Source organism: Mus musculus, chromosome 4, assembly GCF_000001635.26.
Source record: "Mus musculus strain C57BL/6J chromosome 4, GRCm38.p6 C57BL/6J".
Classification (NCBI taxonomy): domain Eukaryota; kingdom Metazoa; phylum Chordata; class Mammalia; order Rodentia; family Muridae; genus Mus; species Mus musculus.
The window spans coordinates 149,272,564-149,289,053 of record NC_000070.6 but is presented as its reverse complement, the minus strand read 5'-3'; the positions used below and the strand labels follow the sequence as shown (position 1 = coordinate 149,289,053).

Genomic DNA, 16,490 nt, shown 5'->3' with positions numbered 1-16,490 from the left:
TACCCTTTATACTATTAAAATATATTCCTATTGATAACCCCGTGTTTTGGGCTGCTCTTAATTCCAATCGACTAACCCTTATGGCCATGCTTTCTTGACTTCTAACTCATGGCGTCTTCTCTCTTCCTCTTTCTCCCCTTCCTTGTGGTCTCCTCAGACACCAAGACCTCCTACCTCAGTTCTGCCCAGTTGTAGGCTGTAGGCATCTTTATTCATAATCAGAAGTAATTTGGGGGCAAGTCACATAGCGTCACTTGGGTCATCGAGCTTAGCATTACAGTATCTGCTAACAGAACAAACCTCAACAGGCCGGATAAATAGATAAAGGCTATTTCTTTTTTTTTTTTTTTTTTTTTTTTTTATTTATTTATTTATTTTATTATTATATGTAAGTACACTGTAGCTGTCTTCAGACACACCAGAAGAGGGAGTCAGATCTTGTTACGGATGGTTGTGAGCCACCATGTGGTTGCTGGGATTCGAACTCTGGACCTTCGGAAGAGCAGTCGGGTGCTCTTACCCACTGAGCCATCTCACCAGCCCCTAAAGGCTATTTCTTAAAAAGATTTGTTTTATTTGTATGACTATGAGCACACACTGCTCTCCCTGGGGACCTTAGTTTGATTCCCCGTATCCATATCAGACGACTTCCAACAGCCTGTAAATTCAGTAAGAGGGATCTGACACATTCATATGCACATATGCCCACCCCACTTGCACGCGAGCGCGCGCACACACACACACACACACACACACACAATTAAAATAATAAAAATAGAAAATAACACTGTATAAACAAACATATAAATAAATAAAAGAAAGAAAAGGATGTCATAGCCATATATGTTAGCAGCTAAAGAAGGCTGTTATGTGCTGGGCAGTGGTGTTGCACACCTTAAATCCCAGCATTTGAGAGGCAGAGGCAGGTGGATTTCTGAGTTCGAGGCCAGCCTGGTCTACAGAGTGAGTTCCAGGACAGCCAGGGCTACACAGAGAAACCCTGTCTCGAAAAACCAAAAAAAAAAAGAAAGAAAGAAAGAAACAAAACAAAACAAAAAAAGGAAGGCTGTTATGTTGGCAAACTGGCCTGCTTGTTGATCATAGGATTGCAGCTCCTTGCAGATGGAGTGCAACAGAGGATGCCCCTTCCATAATAATTTTTACACAGTAGAAAAGCATAAAGAACACTTTGAGGAATATGTAAAATTTGAAAGTTTAGTGGTAGGTAACCTTTTTTATTTTAGTGACCTGTGGTCTTAAGAATCATTTTCCGGCACAGACAAGTATTACTGCCTTAAATATTTTAGAGTCCGGAACACAGGCAAATGGCTTTGTTCAGTAATATCCATTTAGCTCCACTTTTTTTTTTTTTTTGGTCTACTTAGTAAAAAAGGAAGATGGGTCAAAAGTAATGATTTAACGTTTGACATTCATGCTTAAGTTATGTGTGTAAGTTTGGAGACACTGAATGCATACACATTCCCTCAGACAAAGAGGTGGGTAGAGCTGGTTTTCTCATAGGGTTGAATTGTAATGTTTTGCTTTGTCTTTTATAGAATTCTGTCTTGCTGTTGGGTAAATCTGCTTGTTTATCTGTCTCTTTTGACTAGAATCTTAAAATTTTTATTCTTTAATGTGTAAGCTCAGTAGAATAGAAGTAGTTTTGTGCATTTATTTATTTATTTATTTTGATTGCCTACATTGCATTTTAGAAGACTTTCCCATTCATACATATGCATTTCTAAACCAAATGATGGTATCTCGACAGACACAGAGAATGTTCCAAGTTGACTGAAAATCTGGGCATGACCACTGTGGGGATTTGAGAATGGCTGATGTAGAAAGTAATGCTTTTGTTTGATCAGTTTGCTTTTTTGAGACTGGCCTTACTCTATAGCCTAGGCTCGTCTCATACCCATGGTTATTTTACTTCAGTCTCTCGAGTGTTGGGTTTACAATTGGGAGCCACTACACACTAGTAGGCAGGAATGCACTCACATCTGTGTGATTTTTCTGTTATGAACTAATCAGTCACGCAGAGGAAGAGGTTGGGTACTCTGTGCCTGTGCACGCAGAAGCCAGGCTCTGTGTGTCCACGGCACAGTCTTGCTCCACAGCCTCCTCCTGAAATCTTCCTGCCATGGTAGTAAGAGAATGTCCAGGTCCTATCCTGCACTGTCAGGGCCTTCTCTTTCCTCAGTACTGTCAAGGGGGTGGGGGTGGGGGTGGGGGGGAGACTGGGATCTTGAAGGCCACCTTTCTTGTGCACAAGCTTATGTGTTGGCGACTGGCTTTGTGGTGGACCTTTCCCCTCTGGTCCCTCTTCAGCTCTTCCAGTTTCCTTATTTACTGATCTGCCTGCCTGCCTGCCTGCCTGCCTGCCTGCCTGCCTATCACTGTGTGTAACAGACGTGTATCACACTGTGGGTGTGGGGTCAGAGAGCAACTCTGTGGATGCTTTTTTCCTTCCACTCTTGTGGGTTCTGGAGCTTGAGCGGAGGCCATCAGGCTTCCATGGACAAGAACTGTTACTCACTGGGCCATTTTGCTGGCCCTGTACCCCTATATTTATGTTACTTTTTCCTTCTAGGCTAAAGTTCAGGATCATAAAGATTAGATTGTGCTCTCATTTATAGGCAAGATATCAGGAATATCCTGTTTTTTTCTCTCTCCTTCCCTCTTTCCTTCTTGATTTTTTTTTTTTTTTTTTTTTTGAGACAGCGTCTCTTGTAGCCCAGGCTGACCTCTAACCCCTTCTGTTGCACCTCCTGAAGGCTGATGGTAGAGGCATGCATTAGTCTGTTTGGTATATGAGGTGATGTGCTTTAGGCAAGAGCTTTGCTAACTGAGGGACATCCTTGACCCCTGGTATTTTTTTGTTTTGTTATATTTTCATTTTGCCTAAAAATTCTTCAGCATATCATGTTGAGACATATTTATATGTGATAAAAATAATACTAGTTTTTGGTAAATTAGAAGTATTTCTTCTGTCTTCTGTTTCTATTTATCTAATTGTTTCCAAGAGTTTTATGAACACAATTTGATAGAATATTAGTGTTGGAACCTGTTGTTTTGGTGTGTGTGTGTGTGGTCTATCTTGTGTTTATTTAGAAGTGCCTGCTGTGGAGTTCTATTTATAGCCCTGCATTGAGGAAGAGAGAGATGATGTATTTTTTTGGCTGCTTCTACAAACAAAAGAGGAGTCTTTGGATTTAACTGTCACTTTGCAGCAGTAATTGTTGTCAGTGTTGTAATTATTTTCTATATTAGGAAATAATGGGTAGTGTTAGAATAGTTAGCCGATAGATACTATTGTTACAGATATATTCCTCTCTAGGTGTTATAGGTATTTATATATATTAATTATTTATGTGTGTAGACAGCTTAGGGAGGTGATTCTTTCTCCCTTGTGGGTCCCAAGGATCAATCTTGGGTCATTAGGCTTCGTAGCAAACACTTTTACCACTGAGCATCTTTCGGCCTTATTCACCCATTTCTCAGCAGATCAGAGCGAGTAGATGCATAGCTTACTCTTTCAGGTTTCTTTAGTCTGCCTGTGATGATCCTCCTCATGTCTCTGCTGTAGGCCTCGCCTGTAGGACACAGTGCTGACGTACAGGTTTTTACTTTGCACAGTGCTCTCGTAAAGTTGGACACGTTCTGAGGTTGTGTTTCTTATCTGTTGTACCTTCAATAAGAAGGATTCACTAAATAGAATTTGTCTTATCTTTCTCTTTAGTCATAATTGATAAGGAGAGAGAGAGGGAGAGGGAGAGAGAGAGAGAGAACCTTTTTTGTTTTGTTTTGTTTTGTTTTTCTAGACCATGCTGGTCTAGAACTCATAGATATCTGGCTGCCTTTTTTTTTTTTTTTTTCCCTTCCTATTTCTGTTCTTAAAGGTGATATCTACAGCCATATGACTGGGCTGTAGTGGTGCACACCTTTGATCCAGCACCAGAGGCAGGCATATGTGCATGAGTTTGAGGCCAGCCTGGCCTACAGAGCTAGTTATAGCACAGTCCAAGCTACACAAAGAAACCCTGTCTCTAAAATACCAAGACAAAAAAACAAGAATAGAAATAGGGCTCTTTTATTTTCTCCATTTTCAGTAACAATAACATAGTTTGTACAATGGTTTTCCTTTATCTAATGAAACTGTTGAAGTGGTCTGTCATTTAATAGTCTGTTGGATACCTTTCCTGTTTCTTGAATATTCTTCAAGACCATGATTTCATCCAGGCTTAGACCTGTAAGGTTGAGGCAAGAGATCTGGATTTTCAGGTCAGGCTGGGCTACTTAATAAGTGTGAGGCCAGTCCCAGCTTTGCAATGAGACACTGTCAGAAAACAAAACAGTGGGATTCCAAAGCTAGTAGGATAGCTCAGGGGTAGACCATGTGCTTTGCCTGCACCAAGTCACTCCCGTCCAAACCCGGGTGCCTCATGGTTTCAGTAGCTCGTGTTCTTTGTGCTTATGATCAGTGTTTCAGTTGTCACTGTTTATTTCAGACTTTTGAGTCTCAGGGTTCTCCTTTGTTAAATGGGAATCCTGAGGTTGAGGTAGCTCACCGATATAGCCACTGCATACCATGTGAGACAGAGGCTTCAGTTTCCAGAATCAGTAAGTGGGGCAAAGCTGTTGCTTTCCAACCATCTAACCCAGGACCATTTATAAGGATCAAATACAATGATATATACTTGTAGAAGGATATTTGAAAAATAATTTTGAGTCGGGCGTGGTGGCGCACGCCTTTAATCCCAGCACTCGGGGAGGCAGAGGCAGGTGGATTTCTGAGTTCGAGACCAGCCTGGTCTACAAAGTGAGTTCCAGGACAGCCAGGGCTACACAGAGAAATCCTGTCGAAAAAACAAAAAAAAAATGTTGTGGTTATTCTTAGTACCAAAGTTATTTTTAGTCAGAGGTTTGGTTTTTGGGGGGTTTTTTTTTGCATTTATTTTATTTTTTGTGTGTATGTCTGTGCGTTTGTGCACTTGTGTGGCGGTCAGAGACACCTTGTGGGTCATTTCTCTTTTTACTTTGTGGATTCCAGGGGTTGAACTCATAAGGCTCAGCAGGAAGCCTACTTACTGGTCGAGCCATTGTGCTAGCTAGGAATGTTAAGTTTAAAGTCAGAAATAATTGTGTATAAGTTAGATGAGACTTTTTCTGTGTATATTTGGAACTGCTTTTCATCCATCCACTTATTCAAATATATTTTACCCTGTGTGTGCGCACACGCGCGCGAGAGGGACAAAAAGACAGAGACAAAGAGAGACAGAGACTGTGTGTGTGTGTGTGTGTGTGTGTGTGTGTGTGTGTGTGTGTGTGTGTGGTGGTGGTGGCTGGGGGCACATGTCTGCTGTGCCATGGTGCACATGTGGAGAACGACCATGGAGTGTCAGCTTTATCTTCTTGTGGCTCATGGTCCTGGAGATCCAGCTCAGGTAGTCAGGCTTACACAGGAGGTGCTCATATCTGCTGAGCTTTCTTGCTGGCCTAAGAACTGCATTAAAAAATTTAAATTGCATTAATTATTTATTGTGTGTGTTGGGGAGGGCAGTATTTGTGCCACAGTGCACATGTGGAGATCAGAGCACAACTTTTGGAAGTTGATTCTCTTCTTTCTCCATGTGCGTTCTGGGAATCAAGAATGGGTCATCAGGCTTGGTGGTAAATGCCTGTGCTTCTTACTGGCCCGAAAACTGATTTTATTATATATAAGCTTTTAAACTGCTTACATTGTTTTCATACCAAAACAGCTATGCAAGAGACAGCTGGGGGCTGGAGAGGTAGCTCAGCAGTTAAGGGCACTTGTTGCTCTTGCAGAGGACTGGGTTCATTTCCTATCATTCACTGCGGTGGGTGACTCATAACCATCCAATACTCTGGATCTAGGGAGATCCCTCACCCTCTTCTGGCCTCCATGGGAAATCTCTTTTTGCCTTGGCTCTCCTGGAAAACCTATGTAAAGTAGGGTGGGCTGAGACTTAACCTGCCTGCCTCTGCCTTCGGAGTGCTGGGATTAAAAGTGTGTGTCCCTATGCCCTCCCAACAATAAGATCTGCTAGGAAACCTGACCTTGGTTTTCTGCTGTCCATTTTAAAGTTAATTTTTAAATATTCATGCCAGTAGCAAGGTGCTGTGATTGCGTTTGGTAACCCAGTGAGATCTGAAATGGAGGGTGAGCTAGCAAGCTGGTCTGCTGCTTCTGTTTGTTAGGGAGGGCAGGCCTTCAGTGGTTGCTCTGTCAAGGATTGTGCGTTACAGTAGGCTAAATACTGTTGTTCACAGATGTATTGTTCAGTAATGTGTATGATGTGGGTATAAGCAGGAAATATTCAGCAAGCAGAACCTTTTAGAGTTTTTGGTTTATTTTAGAGATAAAAGTAATTGAAGTAGTATGATGCCCATTGGAAAGCACCGGGGAGGGGCATCTTTATAAGGGAGGGAGGAGACGGGAAAGGTTGGGGGTTTCTCAGAAGCCCTTTGTTTTGGCAGAGCAGAGAATGCAGTAAGGCAATGATTCTGGGGTTGGTTCTCCGCCTTCTGCTTTGTTCTCTTGACTCTGCTGTCATCTTGTTTGCCAGGCTCCTTGGCCTTTGTGGTTTGTTTATGTGTGTGCACATGCTTATGTTTGTGGTGCCTGTTGAGGCCACGGGGTGTCAGATCCCTGGGGTAAGAGTTACAAGTGTTATTGAACTGCCCGACGTGGGTGCTGGGATCTGAACTCTAGGCCTTAGAATTGAGCAGCAAGTGTTCCTTACTGCTGAGCTGTCTGCTGACCCACACTACACCTTTTTATGTTGATTCTGGTGAGTAACTCTGTATGTGGCTAGCACTTTCACCTCTCAGCCATCTCCCTGGCCCCAGCTTTATCTCCTAAAATTGTTCAATATTTGCTTAGGAAGATCAGCTGTTTGTTTTGGTGGGGGAGTGTAAGATCTCACTGTGTCGTTGAGTCTGGCTTCACCTTTTTATCTTCCTACCTTGATCCCCTGAGCCACCATATCTAGCTTTTAGAATTAAAAAAAAATTGTATAAAGCAAGTGTGTTCTAAATTTTGTCCTGTTTTATTTGTTTGCCTGCATGTCTGGTCTCCTGATGCCTGTGGAGGCCAGAAGAGAGGTCAGATCTCCCAGAACTGGATTCACAGGAGGTTGTGAGCTGCCCTGTGGGCGACTGCAATGAACCAGAGTCCTTTGGAAAAGCAGTCTCTCTAGTCGCATGGGGTTGGTTGGTTTGTGTGTTTGTTTGTTTGTTTTTCAAGACAGGGTTTCTCTGTGTAGCCCTGGCTGTCCTGGAACTCACTCTGTAGACCAGGCTGGCCTCGAATTCAGAAATCGGCCTGCTTCTGCCTCCCGAGGGCTGGTATTAAAGGTGTGCACCACCATGCCTGTCTAGTCTCATGTTTTGTTGTTTTAAAGAATGACCATATGGTGACATTGGAGAGTTGTGGCTTGTTTTCTTTTCTTTTCATATCCCCCCTTTGATAGAGTCTTTTTATATAGCCCTGGCTGTCCTGCTGTTCTAGAACTCACTAGGTAAACAAAGCTCACCTTGAACTCTTCCTTTAGAATGCTGGGGTTGAGATGTTGCCACCACTCATTCATTCATATATATATATATATACATATACACACACACACACACACACACACACACACACCTGTTTGGGTTTGTTTTTTTTAAATCACATTAGGGATGTAGTTTGTTATATTTAAATGGTTAAAGCACTTTTTGGTTATAAGTATTTTATTCAAATCTACTTTATGTTTTCTGCCCTTTTACTGTATTGGCAGAAGACTCTAAAAGGTTATGGCTGTAGGTTTTGATTTCATGGTTTTGAAATATAAATGGTGGATATAATATTTTATTTTGTGCCCTTTTCCCTTAATTTTTGACGTAGGATTCTTTCAGCAGATGAAGGCTACTCTGGTATCACTGGGCTTTTTGCTTTGTGTTTTTGAGGCAGAGTCATACTGTGCAGCCTTAGAAGTCCACAAATAATCATCCTCCTGCCTCAGCCTCGTGAGTGGGATGATTACAGGCACGAGCCACCATGCCTAGTCCGTCACGAGGATTTTAACAAACCCAGACATCCTGCTTTTGAGAGAAGTTAATATAAAGTTGCAGAGCTCCCACGCTGATATGTTGATTATAGCTGCAGGCAGAGCCTTGGTAGTTTGTCGACAGCAGTGTAATTACTGCATTAGTGACTTTGAGATATTAGATAAACAAATTTATTCTGCAGAATAAAAAGGGCTTTAAATACAAATCTTCTTTTAACAGCCTTGTTTTCTAGGGTTCCGTAATGAAAACATTTTGTATATTTATGCTCCCCACAGTTGTGGGGAGGAGTAAAGTATTTAGCAGACTTTGGAAGGCTAAGACTTTTACATTACTTAGTTTTTGTGTGAGTGTAAACATTGCACACACACACACACACCATGGTGTTTCATGGAGGTCAGGGAGTAAGGGAGTCAGCTCTCTTCTTCCATCGTGGAGGACACAGGGACCAAACCAAGGGGTTTTGTTTGTTTGTTTTGTTTGATTTACTTATTCAGACACACCAGAAGGGGGCATCAGATTCTATTACAGATGGTTGTGAGCCACCCTGTGGTTGCTGGGAATTGCACTAAAGACCTTTGGAATTGCTCTTAACCACTGAGCCATCTCTTCAGCACCCTTCCCCCACAACCCCAGGTTGTCTCTTGATGGCAAGCATCTTTCCCTACTGAGCCATCTTGTCAGTCCTCTAAGTTTTAGCTTTTAAAAGAATATATATATATATATATATATTTTTTTTTTTTTAATTTATGTGTATGTGTGTGTACCTGTGTAAGTTTATTTGTGTAGGAGCCCAGAGAATCCAGCAGTTGTCAGACTCTGGGGAATGGGAATTAGAGGTGGTTGTGGTCCTTTGCAAGAGTGGTAAGCACCTAACTGCTGAGCCATCTCTCCAGCCCCTTCTGAAGGTAATCTTTACTGGAAGTGATTGCAAGGAGAGCAGGATTAACTCTGGCTCATTACTAAACTACAGTCAGGCCTTTGAGACACGTGTGATGACTGCTTTAACGATGTTCATCTATAGTGTAGATAATGACACCATCCTGCTCTTTTCTGGCCTTCTTAAGGTAGACAGTGTTGACAGTGGCATGAGAATTAGGAGTTTGAACACAAGGCAAAGTGAAGAATTTCTGGATGAAGGGTCATTGATTCGGGAAGAAAGATACATTGAGACCTCGGGAGTTGTAGCTGCTGTTCAGATGTCTAAAGGAGGACTTAGAGAGCAGCCTGCGAATAAGACTTAACTTGGTGGTGACTGCAAGTGTGCAGGAGGGGGAGGCAGAAGGAACACAACTTTTAGGTCAGCCTGGGCTATGAGAGCTTGGCCCTACAGTTCCCCAAGTGTGTAGTACATACATATGTGCATATTACATGCTTTTAATTAGGAAATGTTTTAATATTCAAGATAATACACATATAAATACAAAGAATAAAATATAAAAAAAAATAAACTAAATCTAAAAAGAAGGGTGGGAAGGCAGGCTCGTTGGTTTTGAGTATGCACTGCTCTAGCAGAAGGTTTGAGTTTGGTTCTTAGTATCTACACTGGGTGCCTCACAGCTGCCTGCTTGTAACTCCACTTGCAAGGGATCAGACACCCTTTACTGGACTCAGGTCCCCGAACTCACATTCCACATACCCCTATAGACAGACAGACAGACAGACACGCGCGCGCGCACACACACCTGAAAGACAATCCAAAAAAAAATATGGTGGCTCAGTGGTTAAGAGGACTTCCAGAGGACCTGGGTTTGATTTCCAGTACCCAGAGGGCGGTTCACCCCATCTGTAACTTCAGCTCTAAGGCACCTAACACTCATCTTTTGCCCTCGGCCACCAGGCATGTAAATGGTGCATAAACATAAATACAGGCAAAACTCCCATACAAGTTTAAACATTTTTTATAAATTGTATAGATAGATACAGAACTTAAGAAGTAGAACATAGGGGCCAGAGACGCTGCCCAATGGTTAAGAGCACTGGCTGCTTTTCCACAGGACCGGCACTCAATTCCCAGCCCCCATTCTGTGGTGAACAGGCATCTGTAACTGTGGTTCCAGGGGATCTGATGCCCTTCCAGCCTTTTAGGCATGAGGCATATGCAAAGTGCATCGTCACACATGCAAGCAAAACACCCAGACACATAAAGTTACATTATTTGTAAAAAGAAGTAGGAATTACCATGTCTTCTGTATTTTCTGATAACTCTTGCAATGATGTTGACTTTTGTACTATTTTATTCTTGCCTGCACTGTGCAGACAAACAAACAAGAAACCCAGCTTGGTTGTATTACTCTAAGAAGCTTCAAAGATGGACAGAAAGCTTGTTAAGGAGGAAGAAACGGATTTTGTGTGAACTTGCTGTATTCTGATATAGATTGTTTTTGTTGTTTTCCCTCAGGGAAATGACAAGTCAAGGTGTAGGCACTAAGAATTGGTTCTTCATGTTCTGATAGAACTGTAACTGAACAAATACGGCTTAAGTGTGTGAAACAGCCAATGTCTAGTTGTCAGAGGTGTTTATTAACCGTCTTTCGAGTGGTAAAGGCTGACTCGAGGGCCATGCCTCCATCTCATCATGCTTGCTGTTTTTTTAGCTTGGACTCTTAATTTTTGTTTTCTTGGTAGTTTGTTGTCTTATTGTTAAAACAGAGAAACTTTAGGCGAATAAAGAGAGTTTTAAACAACACCTATGGTTTAATTTAGGGGGTAGCAATATGCATATAGCCATATACATATACAAATATATAAAATGCCCTACTGTTTCAACTTGGTAATCTTGATATGTGCAAAGCTAATTGTGACAGCTCTGCAGAGTCAAATTCTAAATCTGCCGCTAGCTATTTCTGTGGCCTAAAGAATATTGAATTTTCTGTGATGGTTTTTTAAAAAATGGGATGAGAAAACATTTGCCTCATTGAGTGCTTAGGAGGATAAAACAGTTGCTAAACACAAAATACTATGGGTTGGAGTAATTACACCTTCAAATGCTGGCTGATATGTTGTACTCTTTTGTTAGACTTTGATTAGATTACCATTTATTTGTAGGGAGATGTTCTTTCTAGAATCATGTCCTCTGGTCACATGATTATGTGTAATGTGAGCCTTATTAATACTCTGTCAGCATTTGAGGTTGGAACATAAGTATGTGGCTATACCCAGAGGAATCCAGCAAGAGGGGGAGCTAAGCTCCATAGCAACGGTTGCTATTTGTGTCCGCTACACCAGCTGCCCAAAACACATTTACTTTTTAATCCTGTTTTCACTGATAGTTTGAGATGTAGCCTTGCCTCAGCAAAGTGAGTTGGTTGAGTTGTCCAGTCTTAGAGTGGATTTTATGATCACATGTTTGGGAGTGTCTGTCTCGTGAAATATGAGACGATAAAGCTTTGTGTATGAGAAAGGAAGGAGTAAGCTTCGGCATTCAGTCAGTTGCTTCCATGTGGTACGGTAGCGTTAGTTATGTGAAAAGTCATTTTCAATGTGTAGTAAGATTTATGATCTATTAGTGCTCTGTGGTTTTGCATAAACACCTATGCACACATATACATGTAATAGATTACATGTTGTCTACTGTGGATTTTAGAAACCCAAACTTGGCTATGCTTTTTTTTTTTTTTTCATTACAAAATGCTTTTTTGAAGTAGATAGCAAACATTTCACAAAGACTTTATTTCTAACATGTTGAAATATTTCATACCTTATGACATGCTCTGAAATAGAAACTGCTAAGTTTTAGCTGCTAACTTAGCAAGGGATTCAGTTCTGGAAGATTTATTGAGAAGCTGTTACACACTAGGCTCTGTGCTGAATACTGGTAACACCCAGATGAGTGTTGTGGTGTGATTGTGTGTGTGTGTGTGTGTGTGTGTGTGTGTGTGTGCGTCCAGTATAAATTGCCCTCTTAAACAATGATAACCTTATTATTATTATTTTTTTTGGATTGCCCTGTTAAGATTCAATAGTATAAATGTCCTGTTTGGGATGCTTTAAACATATAGTATATTATATTGAGCTAATGAACTTGATGGACTTAACATAATTAAATATCTTTATTCTGTAGGTATTATTAACCCAAAGAACCCAAAGGAAGCACCAAAGTCCTTCAGCTTTGACTACTCCTACTGGTCCCACACCTCGGTGAGTCTACTGCCTCCCTTTTCCTTCTTTGGCCTTTTCTTACCCTTAATTGTTCCAAGATCCAATTCTAATTTTCTGATTGTGGTCAGGGATGAGTTCAATGTGTGTGTTTGAGGGAGAGGTGTTGGGTTTTTGTTGTTGTTGTTGTTTGGTTTTTGTTTTTAAAGACAGAATCTCATTGCCCACATTGGCATTGAACTCACTATATATCCTAGGCTAACTTCAACCTTGGGGTAGTATTCCTGACTTACCATCTCAACTGCTGGAATTACAGGCATGGGCTACAACACCTAGCTAATAAATTCCCAGTTCAGGAGTTCATTTAAAAAATTATTTGTTCATTCATTTATTTGTGTGTGTGTGTGTGTGTGAGGGGTGCATGTGTTCACATATGGAAGCTAAGAGGTTGGTATCTGGTGCCCTCCTCTGTCACTTTCCACCATAGTGAGCCAGGATTTCTCTGAACCTGCAGCTCACCGACTGGCTAGCCTGTCTGGTCAGTGATGCTTAGGATCCCGCTGACTGCTTCCTAGCGCTAGGGTTAAAGCACACGCTACTGTAGCTTTATGTGGTTGCTGGGGTTCTAAACTTAGGCTTTTGTGTTTGCACAGAACCACTTTACCAACTGAGCCACATCCCCAACCCCTTAATCTATCTTAATTGTAATTTTTAAAGACAGTTGTTTTGAAGCCCTGGTGTGGTGGCATATACCTTTAGACCCAGCAGTCAGGAGGCAGAGGCAGGTGGATTTCTGAGTTCAAGGGTTGCCTGGTCTACAGATCGAGTTCCAGGCCAGCGGGAGCTACACAGTGAAACTGTCTCAAAAAACAAAAACTAAAACTAAAAAGAAAAAATGAGACAGGGTCTCACTTGGCCTTGAATTCCTCACCTTCCTTGCCTCCTCCTTCACAGTGATGAAATTACAACTGCACCCAGCCATGAATTTAGTTTTGATATAGAGAATACTACCTAAAGAAGAAAGTATTTACTTTAATCAAGTATTTTGATTCTTCCCTGACACCTTTAGTCAATGAAGAACCAACACATCTTGCTGACTTTAAAGACTGCTTCTTCTCTTCTCTTCTCTTCTCTTCTCTTCTCTTCTCTTCTCTTCTCTTCTCTTCTCTTCTCTTCTCTTCTCTTCTCTTCTCTTTTTGTTTTTTCTAGACAGGGTTTCTCTGTGTAGCCCTGGCTGTCCTGGAACTCACTCTGTAGACCAGGCTGGCCTTGAACTCAGAAATCCGCCTGCCTCTGCCTCCCAAGTGCTGGGATTAAAGGCGTGTGCCACCACCACCCAGCTAAAGACTGCTTCTTCACTTGAGCTTACTTCCATTTCTGTGCTTCTGTGTCTTAGGCATTTTAACTTTTTCCTGTTCTTTGAGGAGAGATGTTCCAACTGTCCAGAGCCTAATTATCAAGGAAAGGGTTGAGGGAGGAATTGGAAATGCTCTCCCCCAAAGTTGTATTTATTAAAAACAGCCACACTCTTTAGAGTGAGTTTATATGTGAGTGAGCCTGACCTCTGGGCTGCTGTTCTGGTTTTCTACTGGAGAGAGTCGTGGAGCTCTAACCTCTACAGTGTCTTCTGTATGTCTGTATAAAATGGAGGGGGGGGAAAGAAGGTTCTTAAAAATGTGTAACATAGCTTAAATGACTAGTCTGATTCCAAACAATTTTTAAAATATGGAAGCAGTCAAATGTAGGACAGAATATTAGTAACATGCCATAACTTTTTTCCCTAATCTTTACAGCCTGAAGATCCCTGTTTTGCATCGCAGAATCGTGTGTACAATGACATTGGAAAGGAAATGCTCTTACATGCCTTTGAAGGTTATAATGTCTGTATCTTTGCCTATGGGCAGACTGGTGCTGGGAAATCCTACACGATGATGGGGAAACAAGAAGAGAGCCAAGCTGGAATCATCCCACAGGTAAAGAACCGAGTGTTAGCATCTGTGCCCATCAGTACTTTCCATCTCAGATTGCTTTTTACTTAGTAAAAACATATTCAGAGCCTCTGATATGCAAGGCCCTAAGGTGGATGACCCGTCTGCTTCCCTCAAAGTGCTCACTACCAAGAGGGAAGATTAACAGGTACACACATAGACTTTAAGATGGGGAAGTTAATGTTTTCTAAGACATTGTTGTTTTTGCACTGCCCTATATCCTATCTTTTAGTGTTCTCAGGTTTTTTCTTAAAGCTTTTTTTCTGAATGTTGGACACTCAGGAGAGTGTTGGTCTAAAGAATGTGCTTTTATTTCCTTTTGTTGTTGTTGTCCTGAGGATAGAATCCAAGCTACAACCCAGTTCTGTTCCTTTATTATTTATTTGTGTTTGTGTGCTTTCACATCCAGTTTATGGGGTTGTGGGATTTCTGCCCAGGGCTTTGAACATGGTAGGCAAGCACTTTACCAACTGAGCTCCACACCTTATATTCTCTTTAGACTGTAAGTTTTGATAGTGATAAATAATGTTGGAGCTAAGTCTTTGGTTTTTGCTTGCTTTTCTTGCCCTTTGAAACAGTTTTACTATTTAGCTCTGGCTGTCCTAGAACTCACTAAGTAAAGCAGGCTGGCCTAGAACTCACAGAGAACCCCCTGCTTCTGTCTCCAAAGTACTAGGATTGAAGGTATGCACCACCACATGTTGGCGTTGCAGTTAAGTCTTTAACCATAAGACTCATTTTGGTGCTCATTTTGAGTCACTGTTATTGCTGTAGTGATATTAGTTACGTGAGTACAGTATGAAAAATCAGATTTGGATAAATGGGGGTTTCTTCCTAAGGAAATTATCAGTTTTCTATCGTTGGAGGAGAATAACAATTAGGAGCCTATCAGAGTATATAACATTTTTATTTAAAATATTGTTTGAAGTGAATGACATATCCATTTAGAGAGAAAAAAGAAAGAATATCTTATTAACTAACCCACCTAACCCTGTGGATAATGCATTGTGTCTGATCTGGGCTGTTCACAGTTTGTTTCTTTCTGCTTTCTTAGTTGTGTGAAGAACTCTTTGAGAAGATCAATGACAATTGTAATGAAGAAATGTCTTACTCTGTAGAGGTGAGTATAGCTGTTACTGAAACCAAAGACTTTTGTATTCCTCTTCCTCTATTCCCACCCCCTCCCCCTTGTGTACAGGGTCTCTTAACTCAGTCCTGGTCTCAGTGTATCAATGTAGGTGAAATTCACTATGTAGAACCAGCTGGCCTCAAACTCACAAAGATCTGCCTGCCTCTGCCTACTGAGTGCTAAGATTATAAATATGTGCTACCATGTCCAGCCTTCCTCTATTATTTCTTTAAAATGTCATTAATTTTTTATCTATCTATCTATCTATCTATCTATCTATCTATCTATCTATCTATCTATCTATCTATCTATCTATCTATCTATCTATCTATCTATCATGTGTATTCATGTAGGTGCATGTATATACAATAAAGTGCCATGATATAGGAATGGAAGTTGGTTGCCAGAGTTGATTCTCTCCTTTCACTAAGGGACCTCATGCCATCTGCTGGCCTCTTCCAGCAATTGCACTCTGAGGGATATATACAAGCGGATATGCAAACATACACAGAAGTAAAAATCTGAAAATCCCATTTTAAAAACTTCCATGATAAAACAAAAACAAAAATAAAAACTTCCATGATGTGTATGTACATTTTACACTGTTATTTTATTAACATACAATAAAATATATAATGTGTTTCATTATATTTTCATATTCTTATATAATGCATCTTGATTATATTCTTATCACCCTTTCTTTTCTTTCTTCCGCTTTCACTGAACCTCTGTTTTTTAATTAGTCCTTCCTTCATGGGGGAGGGTGTGACCCAATGAGTACAGGAACCTGGGTAAGGGATTATTTACAGAGGCATGGGCAATTTACTAGCAACTTCATTGCTGAAGAAAAATGTCTCTTTTCCCTCAGCAACCCTTGAGCATATCCTCAGGGAGGGATGGAGCCTCACGGGCCCTACCCTCTAGCAGCTCAACTGCCTGTGAGTTCTCAGAGAGGGATGGAGATTTGTGAACTCCTTCCCTTCCATTTCAGATGCTGACAGTACAGTCTTGTGCAGGTCATCACAGACCTTGTGAGTGCATGAGTGCAGGGGCCAGGCCATGCCCAGAAGCCAGAGTTGTACAGCATTGTGCCCCTTCCTCCAGTTCTTCCGTCCTTCTGACCTCTCTCCCACTGTGTTCCCTCAGCCTTGGATGGGGTGATGCGGATGCTCACTTGGGCTGAGCATTCAGCAGCTGCTTAGATTTGC

At 41.3% G+C, this 16,490-nt stretch overlaps 1 protein-coding gene across 17 annotated transcripts in view; it reads left to right on the top strand.

Annotated features, from left to right (window-relative positions):
- Window positions 1-16,490, top strand: part of Kif1b (kinesin family member 1B) — a 131,455-nt gene that overhangs the window by 18,720 nt on the left and 96,245 nt on the right. For all 17 annotated transcript variants that reach the window (XM_030253270.1, XM_030253268.1, NM_001290995.1 and 14 more), the window contains exons 3-5: window positions 12,131-12,207; window positions 13,959-14,138; window positions 15,208-15,273. In XM_030253270.1, coding sequence (XP_030109130.1) covers window positions 12,131-12,207; window positions 13,959-14,138; window positions 15,208-15,273 — 323 coding nt within the window. The remainder of the gene's footprint in view (window positions 1-12,130; window positions 12,208-13,958; window positions 14,139-15,207; window positions 15,274-16,490) is intronic.